General features: G+C 39.8%; 1 protein-coding gene across 4 annotated transcripts in view; it reads left to right on the top strand.

Annotated features, from left to right (window-relative positions):
• Positions 1–55: 55 nt before the first annotated feature.
• The window catches only part of PDZ-GEF (PDZ domain-containing guanine nucleotide exchange factor), a 27,503-nt gene continuing 10,089 nt past the window's right edge, over positions 56–17,469 (top strand). The window contains exons 1-4 of one of the 4 annotated variants that reach the window (XM_065492247.1): positions 56–267; positions 3,697–3,832; positions 4,856–4,974; positions 6,108–6,191. In XM_065492247.1, coding sequence (XP_065348319.1) covers positions 3,731–3,832; positions 4,856–4,974; positions 6,108–6,191 — 305 coding nt within the window. In that variant the 5' untranslated portion in view covers positions 56–267; positions 3,697–3,730. Of the gene's footprint in view, positions 268–3,696; positions 3,833–4,855; positions 4,975–6,107; positions 6,192–7,856; positions 7,971–13,746; positions 13,911–17,090; positions 17,388–17,469 lie in introns of those variants that run through there. The other 3 variants (XM_065492250.1, XM_065492251.1, XM_065492248.1) reach the window with 3 other exon arrangements.

Genomic DNA, 17,469 nt, shown 5'->3' with positions numbered 1-17,469 from the left:
CACGACCCGAGCCGCTGTGGCGACGGCGCACGAAGGCAGCACGCACGTTACGTTTACGTTGAGGCAACAACGATAGCGAAAGGCACGCACGAAAGCGAGCGGTTCGCTGTGTTGTGTCAGTCAGTTAGGATTTTCGGCTGTGGCTCCGTGACGGCGCCGAGTGCCGTGTGTTTGTGGAGTGCCAGTGGCTGTGCGAGTGCTTCGGATTCGTGTTAAACCCGTGGATTATTGCTTCGAGCGCCGACTGGCGTCGCAGTCGACTCCAAGGTGAGTTTATCGGCCGAGAAAAAGGTCGAGGTGGGTGCCTGACAGCCTCGCCAACCTGAAGAGTCAGTCGCTCGATCGCTAACTATCGCTGCTGCAGACTTGAATGACTGCAAATTGGCGGAGTCGCCGTTTCGACGCCGAATTTGCACTAATTCGGTTTGGTTTGTTTTCGTCTGTGATGAGTTGGAATTAGACACGCTTTTGTGTATGTAATTGAGTTTGTTTTTAATCACTAAATGTGCAGATTTTTATTTTTATTAATTAATTAATCGGGGTTTAAGTTGGAAATAATAACTAGATCATTTAGATATTTGAAATCGGCTTTCCTGGAGTTTATTTATTTATTTATTTTTCTCACAATTTCAGACCGGCGTAGCAATAATAATTACCCAACGATAATAAAGCAATTTCATGAGTTGAAACAGCCCCTGGCTCACTTCCTGCAATACCACCTTCAATAAATTCGTGCAATTTGCAATGCTCGAAGCAACAGAGCTTTTCTTTAAATTTTGAACTTTTTTTCTAGTCTTAAAGTTCCATTTTCTGCTGGCAATCGGAAGTGACAATCCGTTCCTTTCGAAAGAAGCACTTTTGTCTCTGTGTGTAAGCTCAGCGCACTGCGGGAGTGCTTGGGAAAAAGTGATTTTCGACCAGCGACGACAATGGCCTCAAGTCGGAGAAACAAAGACGCGCGCGAGAACCAAAAATCCTGTTAAGCGCGACTGCAGATAGCGAGGCAAAATTGCATTTGCTTGTCGCCCCTCACTCAGTCCTTTCCATGTTTTCAACACAAATATATATATAACATTTCCTGCCATTGAACAGATAAAATGCGTACAGTGTACACACCTCGCACGACGGTTTTCTTTTCTCTTGTCGCGTTTGTTTGAGTTGATAACAGTAACGGGCCCTTTTAGATATTTAGATAACTCTCTTTTTAATCATTTTTGGGAGTCTCCTTTGTTCTGTTACGGTGTCTTGACTTTTCCTCGAGAAAACAGCAATTTTTTTGTTGAATGGAGTCCCCCGAGGACCCCTTTTTTCTCTTTAGAAATTCATGTTTCTCAAAAACAAATGTCTGGGGAAATTTTGAAATTGTTTAATAATTTAGCGCAACGCGGAGTGTTTTTTCTAGAAAATAAAAATTGATATCTTCAGTGTTACGTATCACATTGTTTTTTAAAATTTTTATTAGGCTCCTTCGAAGATATTTTTGTTTTTATTCAAGTCAGTGACACTGACGCTTTCCTGTCCTGAAAGTCGTTTGATAAGCTTCCATAACTGTTTATGTGCACTGAAATTTTTATTTCGAGCAAATCTTGGTTGCTAAATGCGCTTTACAGCTGCTAAAATCATGCACAGCAGATTTTTAATTTATTAAAAGCAGGAAACTCACATTTGAACCACTGGAAAACCTTTCCGTTTTGCAGTAATTTGTAAATTTGATATTTATTTTTTCGTCTGGAACGTGTAAAAACATTTAAAAATTAAATTTCTGATTTAGATACAGTATTTTAATAGAGTTGTTTTCATTGTTTTTCTCGTACTTTGCTCCTGTTAAAATTTGTTTAGAAGCCACAATGTTGCGTCATTCACGTTTTGTTATTATTTATAAATATATTTTTAATTTAAAATGTCAATGAAATTATTTTATTTTAAAATTAAGCTATTTAAGTGACAATTTTTCGCTATTAAACTCTTGATTTATTATTATTTTTTTAACCTAAAAACCAATCCCGGTCCTCGGACAGGGATAAATAGACAAAAACTCTAATTATTAAATGTTTTAGGAATAAATTGAATCCAATTTCTGGACTCTTTTAGTAATAAATATTAGCCACAAAGTTTCCTAAAGACACATCTTTCAGGGAAATTTATCAAAAATTCGAATTTTAAAAATAAACCTAATTTCTTGCTGATTTTTTCCAGGATAATCTGCATAAACTTAAAGGATTGAAGCTAATAAATACTTAAAATTCACTATTTTTAATATTGTGATGATTTTAATTCAATTTCAGTTCTAAAGAAAATTTAGGACTTCTAAAATTCACAGCCATTCAAATTCCCAATTTATTCTTTCCCTAAAAAAATTTGATTTCCGTGTCACAAATGTAACAGTTGGCGAGAGAATCGGCTGGATAGAATCAGAATACGCAAATAAATGCAATTAGTAAGGCTGTGTTTTTGCCGAGGCAGCAGCCGCAGCAGAAGAAAACAAAAGTAGCGAGCAATGGAGTAAGCGAGCAGGCCCCCGAGTGAGTAGGATTGCTTCTCTCTCGCTCTCGTGAGTTGCGTCAGTGCTCTGCTGCTACTTTTTATTTGCCCCGCGGATGACGTCATCTCGCAGCCGCGATGGAGAACGAAATGAACCATTATTGCAATGCACTCCACGCGAGTGTCGGAATTAGTGCTAACTAGCGATTCAGCAAAAAATTCTCTCATGCGGCCGGTCGGTCGGTCGGTCGTGCCGCTCGCAGCTAGATTCCGGAGCCGTTTGCATAACAATTCCTGTTCGAACCTTATTTTAATTATTGCACTTGCGAAAGACAAAGAGGTGAGCGTGGACGAAGGCCGTCTCGAATTTGGATCCGAATGCTTTTCACTTTTCGCCGTGCTGATCGGTCGATTTGCTGTTTGCTTATACTCAGAGGGACGAGTTAATTAATAAAAGAGCTTTCGAGTCATAATCCCATTGATAAAAAAGGCTAATAATTTGCATGATTTCAGTTTCTAATAAATATTTGGCTATTTTCTGCCAATTTGCCGTTTCATATTTAAATAAATGATTGAAATTCCGGTTCTAAGTTTAACTTTTCCTGTGGCAGGAGCAATGACGCCATCCTTTTTTTAAATTAAAATACATTGCATAAGGTTTTTCACATAATTTTTTATATATATATGGACTTTACGGTTGGCCTTGTGGGAATTAGTTATTCACCAGCGTATTTTTAGTACATTCTTGAGGGCTTGCAAGTTCCTTCCTGCCACCGCAATTAATCAGAGCCGCAAAAAGTGCTCACCGCTAACGTAAAATAATTGTTGTCGTTCACCGAGCTTTCATAAAGAGTCTTAGATACGAGAGCACCGGCGTCCCATTTTTTTCTCGGTGCTTTCCATTATTATTCTTTTCCAGTTTAGCACAGAGAAATCCTTCATAGGAAGTTGGTTAGACGCGATAGAAGTGCATATTTGTCTCGCAAGGAGCGTCCCCGCAATGTTTGCATAAGCATGGGTTGGGCCACTTTTTACTTCCATTTTTAGCAGCAGTAACTGTCTCCTGTTCAGAAAAAAATATGGCACTTTGCTTCCTTTGCTTTACTAATTCTTTCCGATTTTGTTATTTCCTTCTTAAAAACTTTTATCGATGACGACGCCTTAAGAGGAAAATAAAAGTTATCAATTGAGGAAACTTTTTTCGTTGTGTTTCAGTGATGTGACAATATGCTCTTGACATCGGACGAAAATGCGATTCCCAAACATGGCAAACCCGAGCAAGACGCCCTTCGAGCTTGACCGGAACTTCTCCAACGCTCTCAAAGTCCCGCCGGACAACAGGACCAACCAGGTGAGACAAAATTCCACTACTTTTATTATGCGACGTATCAATGTTTGTTGTGAAAGAATTAACATCCGCGCCAGTCAGGCAACACGTTTACAATCGATTCATTTCCTTTCTGGTCTCTCTCATTCTATTTAAATTCGCCAAGTAGTGTTGGGCAGCTGATCCCTCCGGTTGAGCCTTAAAATGGTTACCTCTGCTGCGAAATTTGCATTCAAGCTGTCGACTTCCGCTTATCTGATGCCAAACTGACTGACGACATAGTAATTTCACGACTTGGCTTGCTCATTTTATGTTTTTAAATAAATAAATTACGATACGGCTCTTATTCTTTGGATGAAACCTTTTTATTATTACTTTTTGGTTAGCCTTTTTATATATTTAGCATTTTCTGCATGTGTGGGTGTTTCCACGAGAGATTTGATCTGTAATTTTTCAACTTTTTGCTGATGACCACCAAAATTATTAAGACGTAGACGTTTAAAATTGGCACTTTTTAAAGTGACAAATTGATTTTTCCCTCGGAACATGTTGGGGTCACCTTTAAGGTCTATTATGGCCATCAGGTCCAGTTAAAAATTGAACCCTGACGTCAGGGTAGCCCTCAACGGTGCCTGATGGGCTCTGTATTGAATTAATCTGCAAGATTTGCACACCGTTGGAACGGCAAAGTCAAAAGAGCTTAAAGAATATATTCAATTCGACCCTTTGGAAGCCATCAGGGTGCTCAGGACACACCCTGAAGTGTCCAAAATCTCGTTCCTGAGCGCCCTAATGACTTCCAGAAAGTTCTCGACTTGGCCGTTCTAACAGAGTGCATTTCTTACAGACCGAAGCAAAACAGAGCCCGTTAGGCGTTGTTATAAAGTGAAAAAAGACATGCGAATTAATAGTATCCATCGCTCAGACGCCAAGGATTGATTTGGAAGCCACCAGTACGTTCAGGAACGAAATTTTGGGCACATCAGGGTGCTTAGAACCCTAATTTGTGAATTAAATAATTAAAAAACAAAATTATTTTGTTTACAGGATTTACAGCTCATCCTAGTCCACCTGCGGAAGTTGGAGGTGCTTTCCGACAGTGCCATCCACTCCATTTGCAGGACTGTCCGACATGAGAAGCACGAAGGCAACGACGTTCTCTACTAGTGAGTGAAATTTTAAATATTTTCCCTTTGAAATCACGCACCAAGCCCGAGGGAAAAGCTTCAAACCAGGAAACTGAAGCTCCTCGCATTGTTCTGCTCGCGCGGTCAATGAATAGTGCAGAAAGCAGCTTTCGTGGCAGTGTAAAGTGCTGCTTCTTGTGACATTTGTAAGTCATCGAGCAGGAATGCCCGTCGAACACCTCGCCCGCCCTCCAGCTTTCAAGCAGACCGACTCGCTCTCGAAGAAGCATGCTGATAAAAAAGTTATAAAGTGGTGGACCGAGATGCATTTATTTTGGTTTGCACCACGCGGCAATAAAAATAGCTCTCTCCAGATAAAATTTCCATCTAGCAGAAGGTCCATCGTAGGGTGTCGAATTTTATACGGAATTGTCCAATTTGAGCTTTAAATCCTGCGTAATTTTTTCAAGGTTTCGCTATTTTTTGGTCATTTGTGAAATATACGACGAATTTATGAATGCAACGTAATTTTTCCTCCCGGAAAAATAAATTAACAAAATAGTTACCTATCTTTTTGCGCGGCAAACCTGGAAAATATTTCCTGCTACAAATTTTAAACGGAATTATTCAAATTTGAAAGCTTTTAGTCACCTTTTGATGGCTAGGGAATTTTTAGACGGTTTAAAGAAGTATTCAAATGGCTTTCAATTGCATTATTCCTACTCATTCGAAGATAAAAAGCTCTAGAAAAATTCCAAATCCAAAACAACTCATTATCAAATTAAAATTGAAAAAATAGGAGATTATAGATAAAAATGAAATCGTCTAATCAAAACATCACAGCTGTAGAAAATAACTTCTTTCAATTTAAGTTTGATTATAATTTGTTTAAAATCCGTAAATAAATTTAATATTTATTTCCTGCTTAGAAATTTCATCCTCTCAATAATAAAATAATCAAGCACCGGCTGTGGTCTCTGTGCGGAGAGAGTGTGTTTAATTAACCTTGAGGCGGCGAGTGCGACGGTCGGCGCTGAGATGGCAGCATGGGTTTGGGACGAGCGCGCACCGTTTTTGCCCAAAGTCCGATAGCCTCCGGTGTCTGGCACACTGGCAGAGGACGCACTCGAATCCGAGCTCGACTCAAGGACCGATTGTGGTGATTGTTTCAGCACCGGCGAGGTGGCCACCTGCTGGTATGTGCTGCTCAGCGGGTCGGTCTACATCGATGGCTCCATGTTCCTGCCCAGACGAAGGTAAAAATCTTTATATAATTTTTTTGCACTCCGCTGACGAGAGCAAGTCGAGTGAAAGTAGTTCGCACATGTCGCAAAATCGCTTCCGAACTTGACGTGCTGCCGCAACATTGTGTGTGTGTGTTTGTTTAATACGGGCTGCTGATTTGATTTACAAAACAAAAGGAAGGAAAACGGTGGCTTTCTGACTGAAATTAATGACAGCCGCTTTCCAACGCTAATGCGCCAGGAATGAAATTGCAGAAAATAGATTTTTTAGCTGTCAGTTTTCCCTCGATCAAGTTTCGTTTTTTGGGTCATGTTTGATAATCCATATCGATTTTTTTGTTTTTGACTAAATTTATTGTTTTTGAAGATTGATAAACGCGGAAACGTTTTTGGTGAATTTAATGATAAAAATAACTGTGCCGCTCGGCAAAAATTGTCATTGAACGACGGCATTTGCGATTTTTTAGCATCCTTAGCATGAGAAATTCTTTTGATGCCTGATTTCGGTCAATCTTGATACTCTATTTTGAAAAATCGTAATTTACATGAAAAATGTATTAATATTTCTGAGCTGACCAACAAATTTACGTCAAGAATTCTAACTCATTAACGAAAATGCTGTAAGATTTTTATCAACATGGGAAAATAAGGAAATTTTATCAGCACTGAACTTATCGGAGTTTTAAAATGAAGCTTAAATTTTTAATTTAGCCGCAAATATCCCAAAACTCTTCAGCTGGTTAGAGAAGTTGAGACGATGATTCTAACGGTGCGCAGCTTTTGCAATTCTAATGAATAGAACTCGAGATTTCAAGTTGATAATATTCAAATATCTCGAAAATTCGTGTTCGAGTTAAGAAAGCATAAGAAAATTTCCCACAAGTTCACAAATTTTATGGGACAACGTTTTTTAATTCCAAAATCTCGGTGCTCATTTCTTGAATTTCGATTAGACACAGAAATTATCCGTAATGACCTTTGGCCTTGACGTAGGACATTAAATTTGGTGTCAGTTCGTTCGAGCTCGGCGAGCGGAATCCAGAGCAAACCTCATTTTTTAAATTGCTCCACGGTAAGATGAGATACTGAGGTCTCAAAGCTTTCCAGAATTGTCCCGTAAAAACAATATTTTGTTTAGAAACTTTTATGACTCAATCTAGTTGGAAATTTTTGCCTGATCTCATTCAAATTTTGTCCTGCAAACCATGACAGACTAGACCTGTTTTAAATATTTGTATTTTTTAGTCTTTTAAAATTTGTAGAGTCAAGAACAAATCCAGAAGAGAAATTTTCAATATTAGTAAACTTTCCTTACCGGAAAACTTAAAAATTGACCGTTTCATCTCGCAACAATTTAATTAGTCAACCTCATCAAGTTTAGAAAACAGTTTTCCTAGTAAAACGGGAGAGCCTGATGAAAGAATGACGGTGCACAAGACTATGCCGGTTCATTGCACTTTCGCCAGCCAGCACCGAGGAGATAATACAATATTTAATAATTTCCGTTTAGTCAATTGCATTTGACAAGTCAGTCAGTTTGGGCGCTCTCCTCCTCCTCTAGCTTTGTGCGGCTGAATGGATGAGAATTATCTTTCCGCGACGGGATGTAGGGGCCGGGGGTGCGCTGGCGGGAGCGAGGGGAAACGTCGCGTTTGGGCCCAGCGGTGCCACTCCTCTCCATTCAGACTCCATTCAGTGCGCTGGCCAATTTATCGTGTTGTGCTTGTGTGTTGTGCTCTCTCTCCGTGCAAACTGGATGATAATTTCGGCAACTTCAGCTTCACAAACGAGGTAATTTATAAATTTAATATTTTAGAGTTTGTCGCACCTGCTTTATCGTGGTGCAACAGATTGGGTAATCTTAAATTGTTTTTCTCTGTGATCGAAGGAAGGGTTTGGAAGAAGCCAACATTCCGACAGTATCATATGACTTTTTTAAAAGGAAAACATTTTGAACTGTTAACCACTGAATTTATTTATGGAATTTGATAAAATTTTAGTTTCTGCCAAGTTCCTCGATAGTAAAAAAATGTTTTTGGCTTTATTTCGATTCTGATTGTTGTAATCTATTTAACGGTGTTCGAATTATGAGTTAGACTTTCTCAATTTTGAAATAAATCGTTGTTTTACAATAGGGAGATAGTGCTCACCATTTTTTTTTACAGAATTTCTCGGAAATTTAAACGAAAATCTAGGAGAACTTTAGGTGAAGGTAAAAAATGTTATTTTTTTGTCAAAACTGACCTGAATTTTTTATAAACCAAAAAGAAACGAATTCATCAATTTAAATTAAACCACAGAAAACTATCAGTTATTGAAGCGTTAAATTTATCTTTTAACACAAATCCCAGAAAGAAATACTTTACGGTTTTTCAAGAGAAGCAAGAAGTTTCTTTCCCCCCGAGATATCAGTTTTCGCTGCGTGCAGCCCGTATTATTTCCTCGGGCCTGTCGCACACATGTGCACGTGCGAGCGGCGATGCGAGCAAGAAGCTGCTCAAAATCAGCCAACATGCAACTGCCGTCAGTCGTCAGCTGCACTCTGTTTGCAATTATTATTTTTCATTCGGTCCAATGAACCGATTTGGCGGGGTGTGAATCGGAATTCCGTCACGTCGTGACATTGGCCTCTGCTGGCGCGCGCCTTTGGCCTGATTTCGGTGTCATTAAACAATCCGAAAAGTAGCGTTAGCAGCGAGCGACCACCAATTAACCGAATCGAGGAGATAACTGGAATAAATCGCGGCGGGCCAGAAGCTATGACCGCGGCGCTCTTCCCTTTTTTGTTTACAAGCTGTCGAGTGCTGCAGACTTATGGTGCGGGTGCCGCACCCCCCTGTTCACTAAAAATAAACACAGACGCCGTCGCATCCCCCCTTACAAATTTCCAACGGACAAAAACTATGGGAAAATCCCACCACAAGTTATTCTGACTCATGATTAATTTCGTAAGGAATTAAAAAACAAAATCACGGAGTAGAATCAAATTAGTTTAAATGTGGATCAACAGGGCAAAATAAATTAATTTAAAAATCTTGATTTTTTGCTCCTGAACATTCAGGGTTAAAAAACTGCTTTGGTAAATAACGGTTTGTTTAAATGCTACATAACAGTTTACCAATTGATTTAATTAAAAAAATAACATTTTTAAATTATGAATTGAGAGCGATTTTGAGCTCATGAAAACTACTTTAAAAGCACCTATTTTATTTGCAATAAAATAAATTAATACATCAAATCACTGCAACTCGATAATATATTTAAAAATATGTCCAATATAAACCATCAGGTGCAATTCCTGCGTATAATTTTGGTTAAAAAAATAATAAATTAATTAAAATTAAGATGGAAAAAATGCAAATTGAAAAAACTAAATTATTTTCATTGTATTAAGATTAATTTTTTTCCTAAAAACATCTATTTAGCTTTTTTAAAAAAGCAAGATGTCTCCCAACTTGCAATATAAGTTGTATTCTTATTCCCCTAAAATTGGCTAAGAAATATCTCGACGAGAGGAATCAGCAAGACTGCTAATTAGAGCCGCAATTACAATTAAAATAAGATAAATGTTGTTGCCTTGCCTGTGTATAAATTGTGCGAAAGGAATTATTAATATTTTTTTTATATCGGAATCAAGGTTTGGTGCGAAAGTGCGTTTTCACATTTTTCTGTCTGATGCTGGTGGCATTGTGTTGGTTCACGTTGCTTGATTCCCATGACAAGTGACTGACTGGGAGCAGCAGCCTCTCGATTTCCACACACATACACACGCTGCTGCATCGAGCGAACGAACGAGCGAGCGGACACACTCGACTGCAAATGGGGGCGCATGACCTCAGGGTCAAAATCGCCTTAACAAAAGCTAATGGAGTGGACATTAATCGAGCAACAAATTCGGCCGTGACTCAACCTAAAATCTCATTATCTCGACTATGATTTCTATTTGACGTAATATACCAGCATTTCAAACTTGTGATCTTTTTACCGAACGTTAGGAGAAAACAATTCAATCCCAAGAATATTTTTTTGCGGTTAGTGACCCTTCAGCTGGGAATATCCGAATGGTAATGGAGACGCCCTTACCCAAATGCAGTGACGCGCAGGGAAAACCACCCCAAAGTTCGCGGACAGTCAGTGCCCCCGATTTTTTAGGCCGCCGCCGCACCAAATTGCGAGTTAAATCGAGAATGACAGGAAAGGAAACGTCACAGCAAAAATAATCGTAAATACGAGAAGGAAATTGCGCACACGAGAGGCTTTGTTTCTTTTCAGAGAGGCGTAATCGGTGCCTTGCAGTGTCTCTGTGTGTTTGTGTTGCACGCCACTCACTTCCATCTTTTTATTTTTAGGTGGGTCTCACTCCCATAACATTTGCCACGTGAAGAGTTTTTTTTTAATAAAAAATGTAACAATTTTTAGAGGCTGAAAAATATTTGTATTACTGGCAATAACAATTATTTAGAGTAAAACAGATAAAAGTTATAAATAATAGATAGTTTTACTAGAGTTTACGAGGTAAATAAGTGTAGACTGTCAGTTTAACGTTTTATCTTTCTAAATTTGTTTATTTACGTTTAATTTTAAAGGTTGCATTTTAAAATTATGGGAGTTTTTAAGGATTCATGATTGAAAAATTCAAAAATCCTGCAACTCTGAAGAAACGGAGAGAAATTTCTTGAAATTTGCATTGTATTATGCAGCGGGAGCCAGATGTTCGATAAAATTGGTTCCCATTGCGCAGATCCAAGATGGCGCCTGAATGTGGGAAACAAAAAGCTCTATTTGGATTGTCGTACGAGTGTCAAGAGTTTGTTTTTACGATCCAAAAGACACAATTAGTACTAGTAATGCAAATTATGTCGCAATATTGACGAAAACTTGGTTGTTTTCGCGCATTTTCACGTGATTGTTTTTTCCGCGCCATACTCGACCAGACACCATATCTGCGCGTCGCACAAATCTGGTCCCCGCTGCTATTATTATAAAAGCTCCTATTTTTTATTTTAACTATGTCAAATTACATTTCATTCAAATTTCCAAGTCTAAAAACTAAAAAGGTGAACTTTCGTAGTTTTGTTTGATAAATTCTAGCTTAGAGACAATCTTATCACACTTTAAAATTATTTCTACTGCAAATCAAATTTATAAGAATGAAATTCTAACATATTTTCTAAAAAGGTTAAAGCAATTCAGCAAATATGGGCCAAAATAAATTTAATTTGAAATTATAAAAAAAATCCATTTTCCCTGCAATCTTCGCTAACATCTTCCCAAACTGATCAAATAACAATTAAAAAAAAAAAACTCCGCCTCGTTCTAAAATCAGGATAATATATGATTTTCAAATGTAAAACGCTGCATCTCTGCAGTACACGACGAAAATTAATAAAAGTAGAGTGCTGGTGGTGGTGCGGTTATCATCCAGCGGTGGCTGGTGCTGCTGGATTCCGACGAGCAAGACCATAATACAGCGGCTCTCACGTCAATAAAATCAATATGAGAGGCTAGCAACCCCAATGCAGGCCCACCTTCTCTTCGTACACGCGGCGGTGGCAGCGACGGCGAAAGCCTTTTGCCAAATAAAGCGGCCTTTGTTGGCGCGCTTGGCTTATTTCGCCCTGGCACTGCCATTATGAGTGGCGATTTTCCAAGTGAACTGCTCACCCTGCTGTGTGCCGTGCTGGAGAACGAATAACCAACGTGCGTCCTGCGCCTCGTTGCTCGCGAAATTGATTTTTATATATCTTAGTCGGCGAATAAGGGTGGCTCGGCAAATCGATGGCGTGCATTGCTGCTCGTTAATTAGTTTCAACGGCGTCACGTTTTGCGCTATCGGAATTCCGACACAACAGCATCCGCCCGATGAAAACCGCAGGGAGACCAATCGTAAGAGCCCGTTAGTTGTTTCAACGTGATAATCTCCGCAATCTCACCATGGCTTTGTTGATATATAGAAAGAATTTTTACGATACCAAAAACAAAAATATAAATTAAATCTTGCGTTAATAGTGATATATCTTTCGGCTATCAACTGAAGTATATTTAATTTTTAAAAATTTTAAATAGTTTTTAACTCTTTCCCCAAAATTTTCTCTGATTGTCCAAGTAAATAAACTTTTAAGTGTGCATGCAAATCAAGCGGTGATCACCGTCTCGCTAAAGTTAAATCACGATCTATTTCACAATGAGGAAGAGGTGCTTAAAAATTCGCACACCGTTGTTGGCGTATCGCGACGAGAGAAATCAAAATCACGCGAAAAACATATGGATTAATATTTTTAAAAATTAGATTTATTGCTCATTTTAGAGATAAATTGTCAGCAATTTCATCAAAACATGAGTTAATTACAAGATGTTCAATTCAAAATTAACTAACTAAATTAAACAAAAAATAGTTGCAATATTACATCAAGGTATAAATTTTGAAACCACGGGGAAAGAACCCTACTCTACAGTCGCAAAGGGATTCTTCACAAGTACAGAAAGGGAGATTTTCTCACGTTCCCTTCTTTGTATTTTAATTTGTACACCCCCGCGGGCACTGTGCGTGTTCGTTTGAATAGTTCTCCCCTTCTGCACGAATTGTATTTTCTAACGATACAATCCTGGCTTGGCTTCCTACATATTTTTAAGTTAATCTTGCCATTCGACTATACCTACCTATATAGTAACGGATTTTATATTATTTACTTTTACGTGTCAAAGGAGTGGTCTAATTAATTTTTAAACGCCAAATAAGCAATTTTAAAAGCCAGCCCAAAATCTTTTATAAATATTCGGCGAATTTTAAGATTATTTCAACCGACGTACAAAATAATTAAAAAAATATCTCAGAGTCAATTTTATGTTTAGGAGTTAATTCTTTTTTTCGAAGCAATATTCACAAAAATTGATTGATTGGAAATTAAATTATTCCTGTTGTTCAACTGTGTCTTTTTTCATTTTTTTCGTAAACATATTTAACCGAGTGATTTTTTAAACAGTTTTTAGATATTGACTTGCAACGAGCTCGGGAGAATGAAAATTCCAGTTTTGATTTATTTTCGTCTGGAAAACCAGAATTCGCCAGCTAAAAAATAATTTATTAATTTCTATCAGGCTGAAAACATAATACATTGTTATTCACAGAAAAATGACTATCATTTTATTTGCACAACTCAAGGATTTGTTGACAATAAGCCCGAGATTCATCCTCAAAATGTGGCACAAAAGCAAACTGTCACATTGTAGTCTATGAAATCGGCTCGATTCCGGCGTGGGAATCGCGTTGTATGTATATAATAAACTCTTTCTAATGCACACACACACACACACACCAAACAAATGCGTGCTCAGTGCAGGCAGCGAGTGGAGTGGAGTGCGCGTCGATTCTCACAACCAGGTCGGCTGCGTAGTTGCGCGGCGGCCGAGGGAAGATAAATTAAAAACGAGAACAAAGCCTCTTTATGCCGCGCGGTGTGTGCGTGAATGGTGCTCGCGCTCGCTCTTCTCCGTGCTCCCTCCCCGGCGCCCCCTCCACCTGTTTTCGCATACCTGCGTGCCCGCCCCTCCCTCCCCTGCGTCACCTGCGACTCAAAACAGTAAAAGAAGGAAAGCAAGCCAGCGAGCCTGCCGAGGAATCTCCATCTTGGGTGATTTCTCTCCTGCTTTGTTGGCATACACTCTGGAGCGCCCTGCGGATGGCAGCATGTGGTGTAACAACCCCCGCAGCCACCCGCCCTCCTTCACCAGGTAGCCGAAAACACCCCGTCCGTCCCCTCCGGCCGTCCCAGACCCGCTGGCCCCGTTTCGCGATTAGCGGGGTGGCAGGAAGCGCCGCGCTGTGCTCAGGTGCCTCGGCGATAACACCCGCGCGCTGATTTCAGCTTTTCCCGACTCTGTTTTCCTCTGCGTTGTGTGTTTGCAACCGTAACACACACGCCGACGCGGTGAAAGCGACAGCTCCCCCGAATTGTGCGGCCAAATGGTCGCTTCGCTGGCCAGCCGAGCGTTTTTTCGTTGATTTTTTTGTGTGTGAGTGAGTGTGTGGCCGAGATTTGTAAGCAAACTCGGCTCCTCTTTCTTTTCGCTTTTCCTTTTATCGCAAGGAACGTTTTGTTTTCATTCGCTCCCCACTTGCCTCATCATTTGCGTCCGACTGTTTAATTAGTGGTGTTTGCATTAATGGATTCGCGGAGTGGTGCTCGTTAACCAAGCTTATTTATTAATGGGAAGTGGGCGTGCCCGCGTGTTTGCATGCTTGGAGCGACGATGCTTTTAGAAAAGCGTGCTTTAAGCCCAACATGCCGAAATAGTTCCTAAAACATGGCGCAACAAATATTTCACAATATTCAATATTGTTAGAAAAATAAAGCAACCCTGTCAGGGGTTTACCTGACGAGAATACGATCAATAATATTGTTATCGACTTAAACGATGTAAACTATTTGAGCGCCCAAAGGGGAGCGCGGAAGGGAGGAGCATATTAAGTAATAAAAACCACCCCGCACGGAGAGAGCTCGGACTAACCCCTAGTTTTTCTGGTCTCGAAGACAAATCATAATTTTTCTCATAGGAGTTTCTTGAAAGTTATCTCTCATTTTGACAAATTAAAAATTAAATAATTTTCTGACTGCCACATAGCTTTTGGATTTTTTTTTTAAATCATTAACTTGTAAAAAGTACCTAGTTTTTATTTCTCAATAAAGAAAGCCTCTTCTCACAGATTTTAAATAAGATAAAAATAAATATGCGGGGTGTATGAATCTAGTTTGGTTTTACAATTCAGCGGCTATGAGAGTTAGAGCTAAATCCTTGGAAATTTTGAATAATTTTTGATTAAATTTGTCATACGGGTGGAACCTGGAATATTTTAAATAATTTAAACGAAATATTTGCCCTCTTGATGTTTGTGGTGTTGACCGAAATAATGCTCAGTAAAATTATTGAAATATAGCTCAAATAAAGCTTGGTTTTGTGAAAAATATCTTTAAAAAAATTCAAACTCTGCTACAACCGTTACATTTCTTCGAGCGATTTTTCCAGATCTTAAAATTTTTCATCATTTGATACGTATCGCTTACCAGATTCCCAAAATGTATTGAAATGCGACCACTTTTCAAGAAAATAAGACAATCAGAAATTTATTAAATTGTCAATTTAAACAATATGGCAGCGGAAAAGCGCCACAATTTTTCAGATTAAAGTAATCAGTAAATCTGTAAAAGTAAAATCGAATAAACTCCCTAGCTTTTTAAACCTCGTCAGCGAAGAATTTTACTTTCCAAATAATTATATTTCGAGAAGCGTCTGAAGTTAAAATTATCTTATTCATAAATTATTGCGGCTGCTCTGAGAGTGAGTCATTTTAAATCTGTTCTTAACGACGACGAAGACGAACCACCTGTTTACGTGCAGCAAACACCAGACACCACACGTGACGCAGTGTTTTGCCACATTCACGCGGTATGATATCCAACATCAATTTCGAGGAAACGACGCGTCTTGTTTATTTTCTCCGCTCTCTCACTCGACGATGATTGCATGCTCGATGAGAGGGTGGCACTCGATTTGCATTTCCATTTCCCGGGAATTTGCGTCCCTCGCGGAATCAATTGCGACCATCCCCTCGCGAGAACTGCCCGAGCGTGCACTCCATCAAGTGTCAATTACCGAAAAAGCCTTTTGGCTGACGAGTCACCGCAGCTCCCTCATACTCCTCTAAAGTCGATGCCAACGCTCATCATTATTTATTTTACGAAGCAGGAATTTGTGGTTTTAAAACCGGCAGAATTAAGTTAATTTAACTTTATTATGACCTTTTTCGTTGAAATAATTTTTAGTCGACTTGAAATTATTTTTTTCTCAGATTTTCAGGGTTTGTAGACATGGAACGAAATATTATCATGCAATCGTCTGAATTTGGTCATGTCTATCCGAAACTAAAAGGAAAAGTTGTGGAACTGACGGTTCGAAAATGAGTTGAAATTGTGATCATGTTTTCCAAAATTGATTTCTCGTTCAAGAGAAAGGATAGAAGAAAAAGGTTACAAGAGAGATCTAAGGTCATTTAATTCTTTCAAGTAGGCTCGTTTGCCTGTAATTTACGCAAATTGGTTAGCTAACAGCATATAATTTAAAGGTTTCCTATCGTCTAATTAAGTAGCCTTAACACGAAAAGAGACGCTGAACGGGTACCGATAAGGCCTCTTCAGCAAGAACAACACATTCACTAACCCTTTGAGCCTCTGGGGATCGATTGTCGCGTCGTCCTGTGTCAGAGGGAAACAATCGGACGTATTTTTCCAAAAAGAACAATTTTATTTAATTAAAGAAATACTTCTTGCGGCTTCCTTAAAAAAAATCGATAGTTTAAATTAGATATCTTGAGAGTCTAAGACGGGGGAATATTTCCCGTGTGTTCGATTTATTTGTAGCATTATTAGTGGCATTTCAACATAAAATCAATCTACTAATTGGTTCAGAACTCTCACAGTTCCCAACTGAAACTATCTTAAAATTAAATTATGGTAAAATGGATGGAGATTAATTTCCAGTTTTTTTTTTCTACAAAGATTAAGGTGTTTTAGGCCCTTTGAGTCAATTGCAGCAGAAGTGATTTCTCAATTTAATTTTTTACTCAAATTTAAGGCTCAAAATATTTTTAAAAAACGAGGAGCAATTAAAAAAAAACAAAAGAACGCTAAAGCAACAATAACCATAAAATCACCACCGAGTACACGAGTTGGTTCAGTAAATTAGTAAGAACTGGCAATTAGCGTAAGTTGAGGTGACGTAAGGTGTGCTGCTCTTTGGTTTTTCGTTTTCGGTGAGTCGACATCCGCTTTAGGGCGGACGGGCGGCCCGGCGTGCGCACGCCCGCCGTTCCCGTTCTTCCCTTGTTGGCTCCAGGGGCCGATGGGGAGCGAACCAGTCTGACGATGGGCTAGGCATGTTCAAGCACTGTGGTGCCGCCGCCGCGTCGCCCCCGGCCTCCCCGGGTGGCCGCCGCCGCCGCTGGAGGCGGCCCCCGCCACCCGACGCCCTCCGCAGGTGCAACTCGTTCCACCACGCCGGCCGGCCGCCGGCCTCGGCGGCCGCGGCCGTCACGACCGCCTCCGCCGCGCCCCGGCTGCGGGCCCTGCGCGCGGCCTCGTGCCCCCGGCCCGAAACGCCCCCGCACTCGCCGCCCCCCGCTGAGACAATCGCATTCAGGCGGCTCTCGGCCTGGTAATCTTTTTGCACCTTTTGCACCGCATTCCTCTCTGACTTTTGCTCCTTCGCTCGCTCGCTCGCTCACTCCGCGCACGCT

The sequence above is a fragment of the Cloeon dipterum genome, chromosome X (genome assembly GCF_949628265.1).
Source record: "Cloeon dipterum chromosome X, ieCloDipt1.1, whole genome shotgun sequence".
Taxonomy (NCBI): Eukaryota; Metazoa; Arthropoda; class Insecta; order Ephemeroptera; family Baetidae; genus Cloeon; species Cloeon dipterum.
Note: the sequence above shows the minus strand (reverse complement) of the source record. Positions and strands in the feature narration are given on the sequence as shown.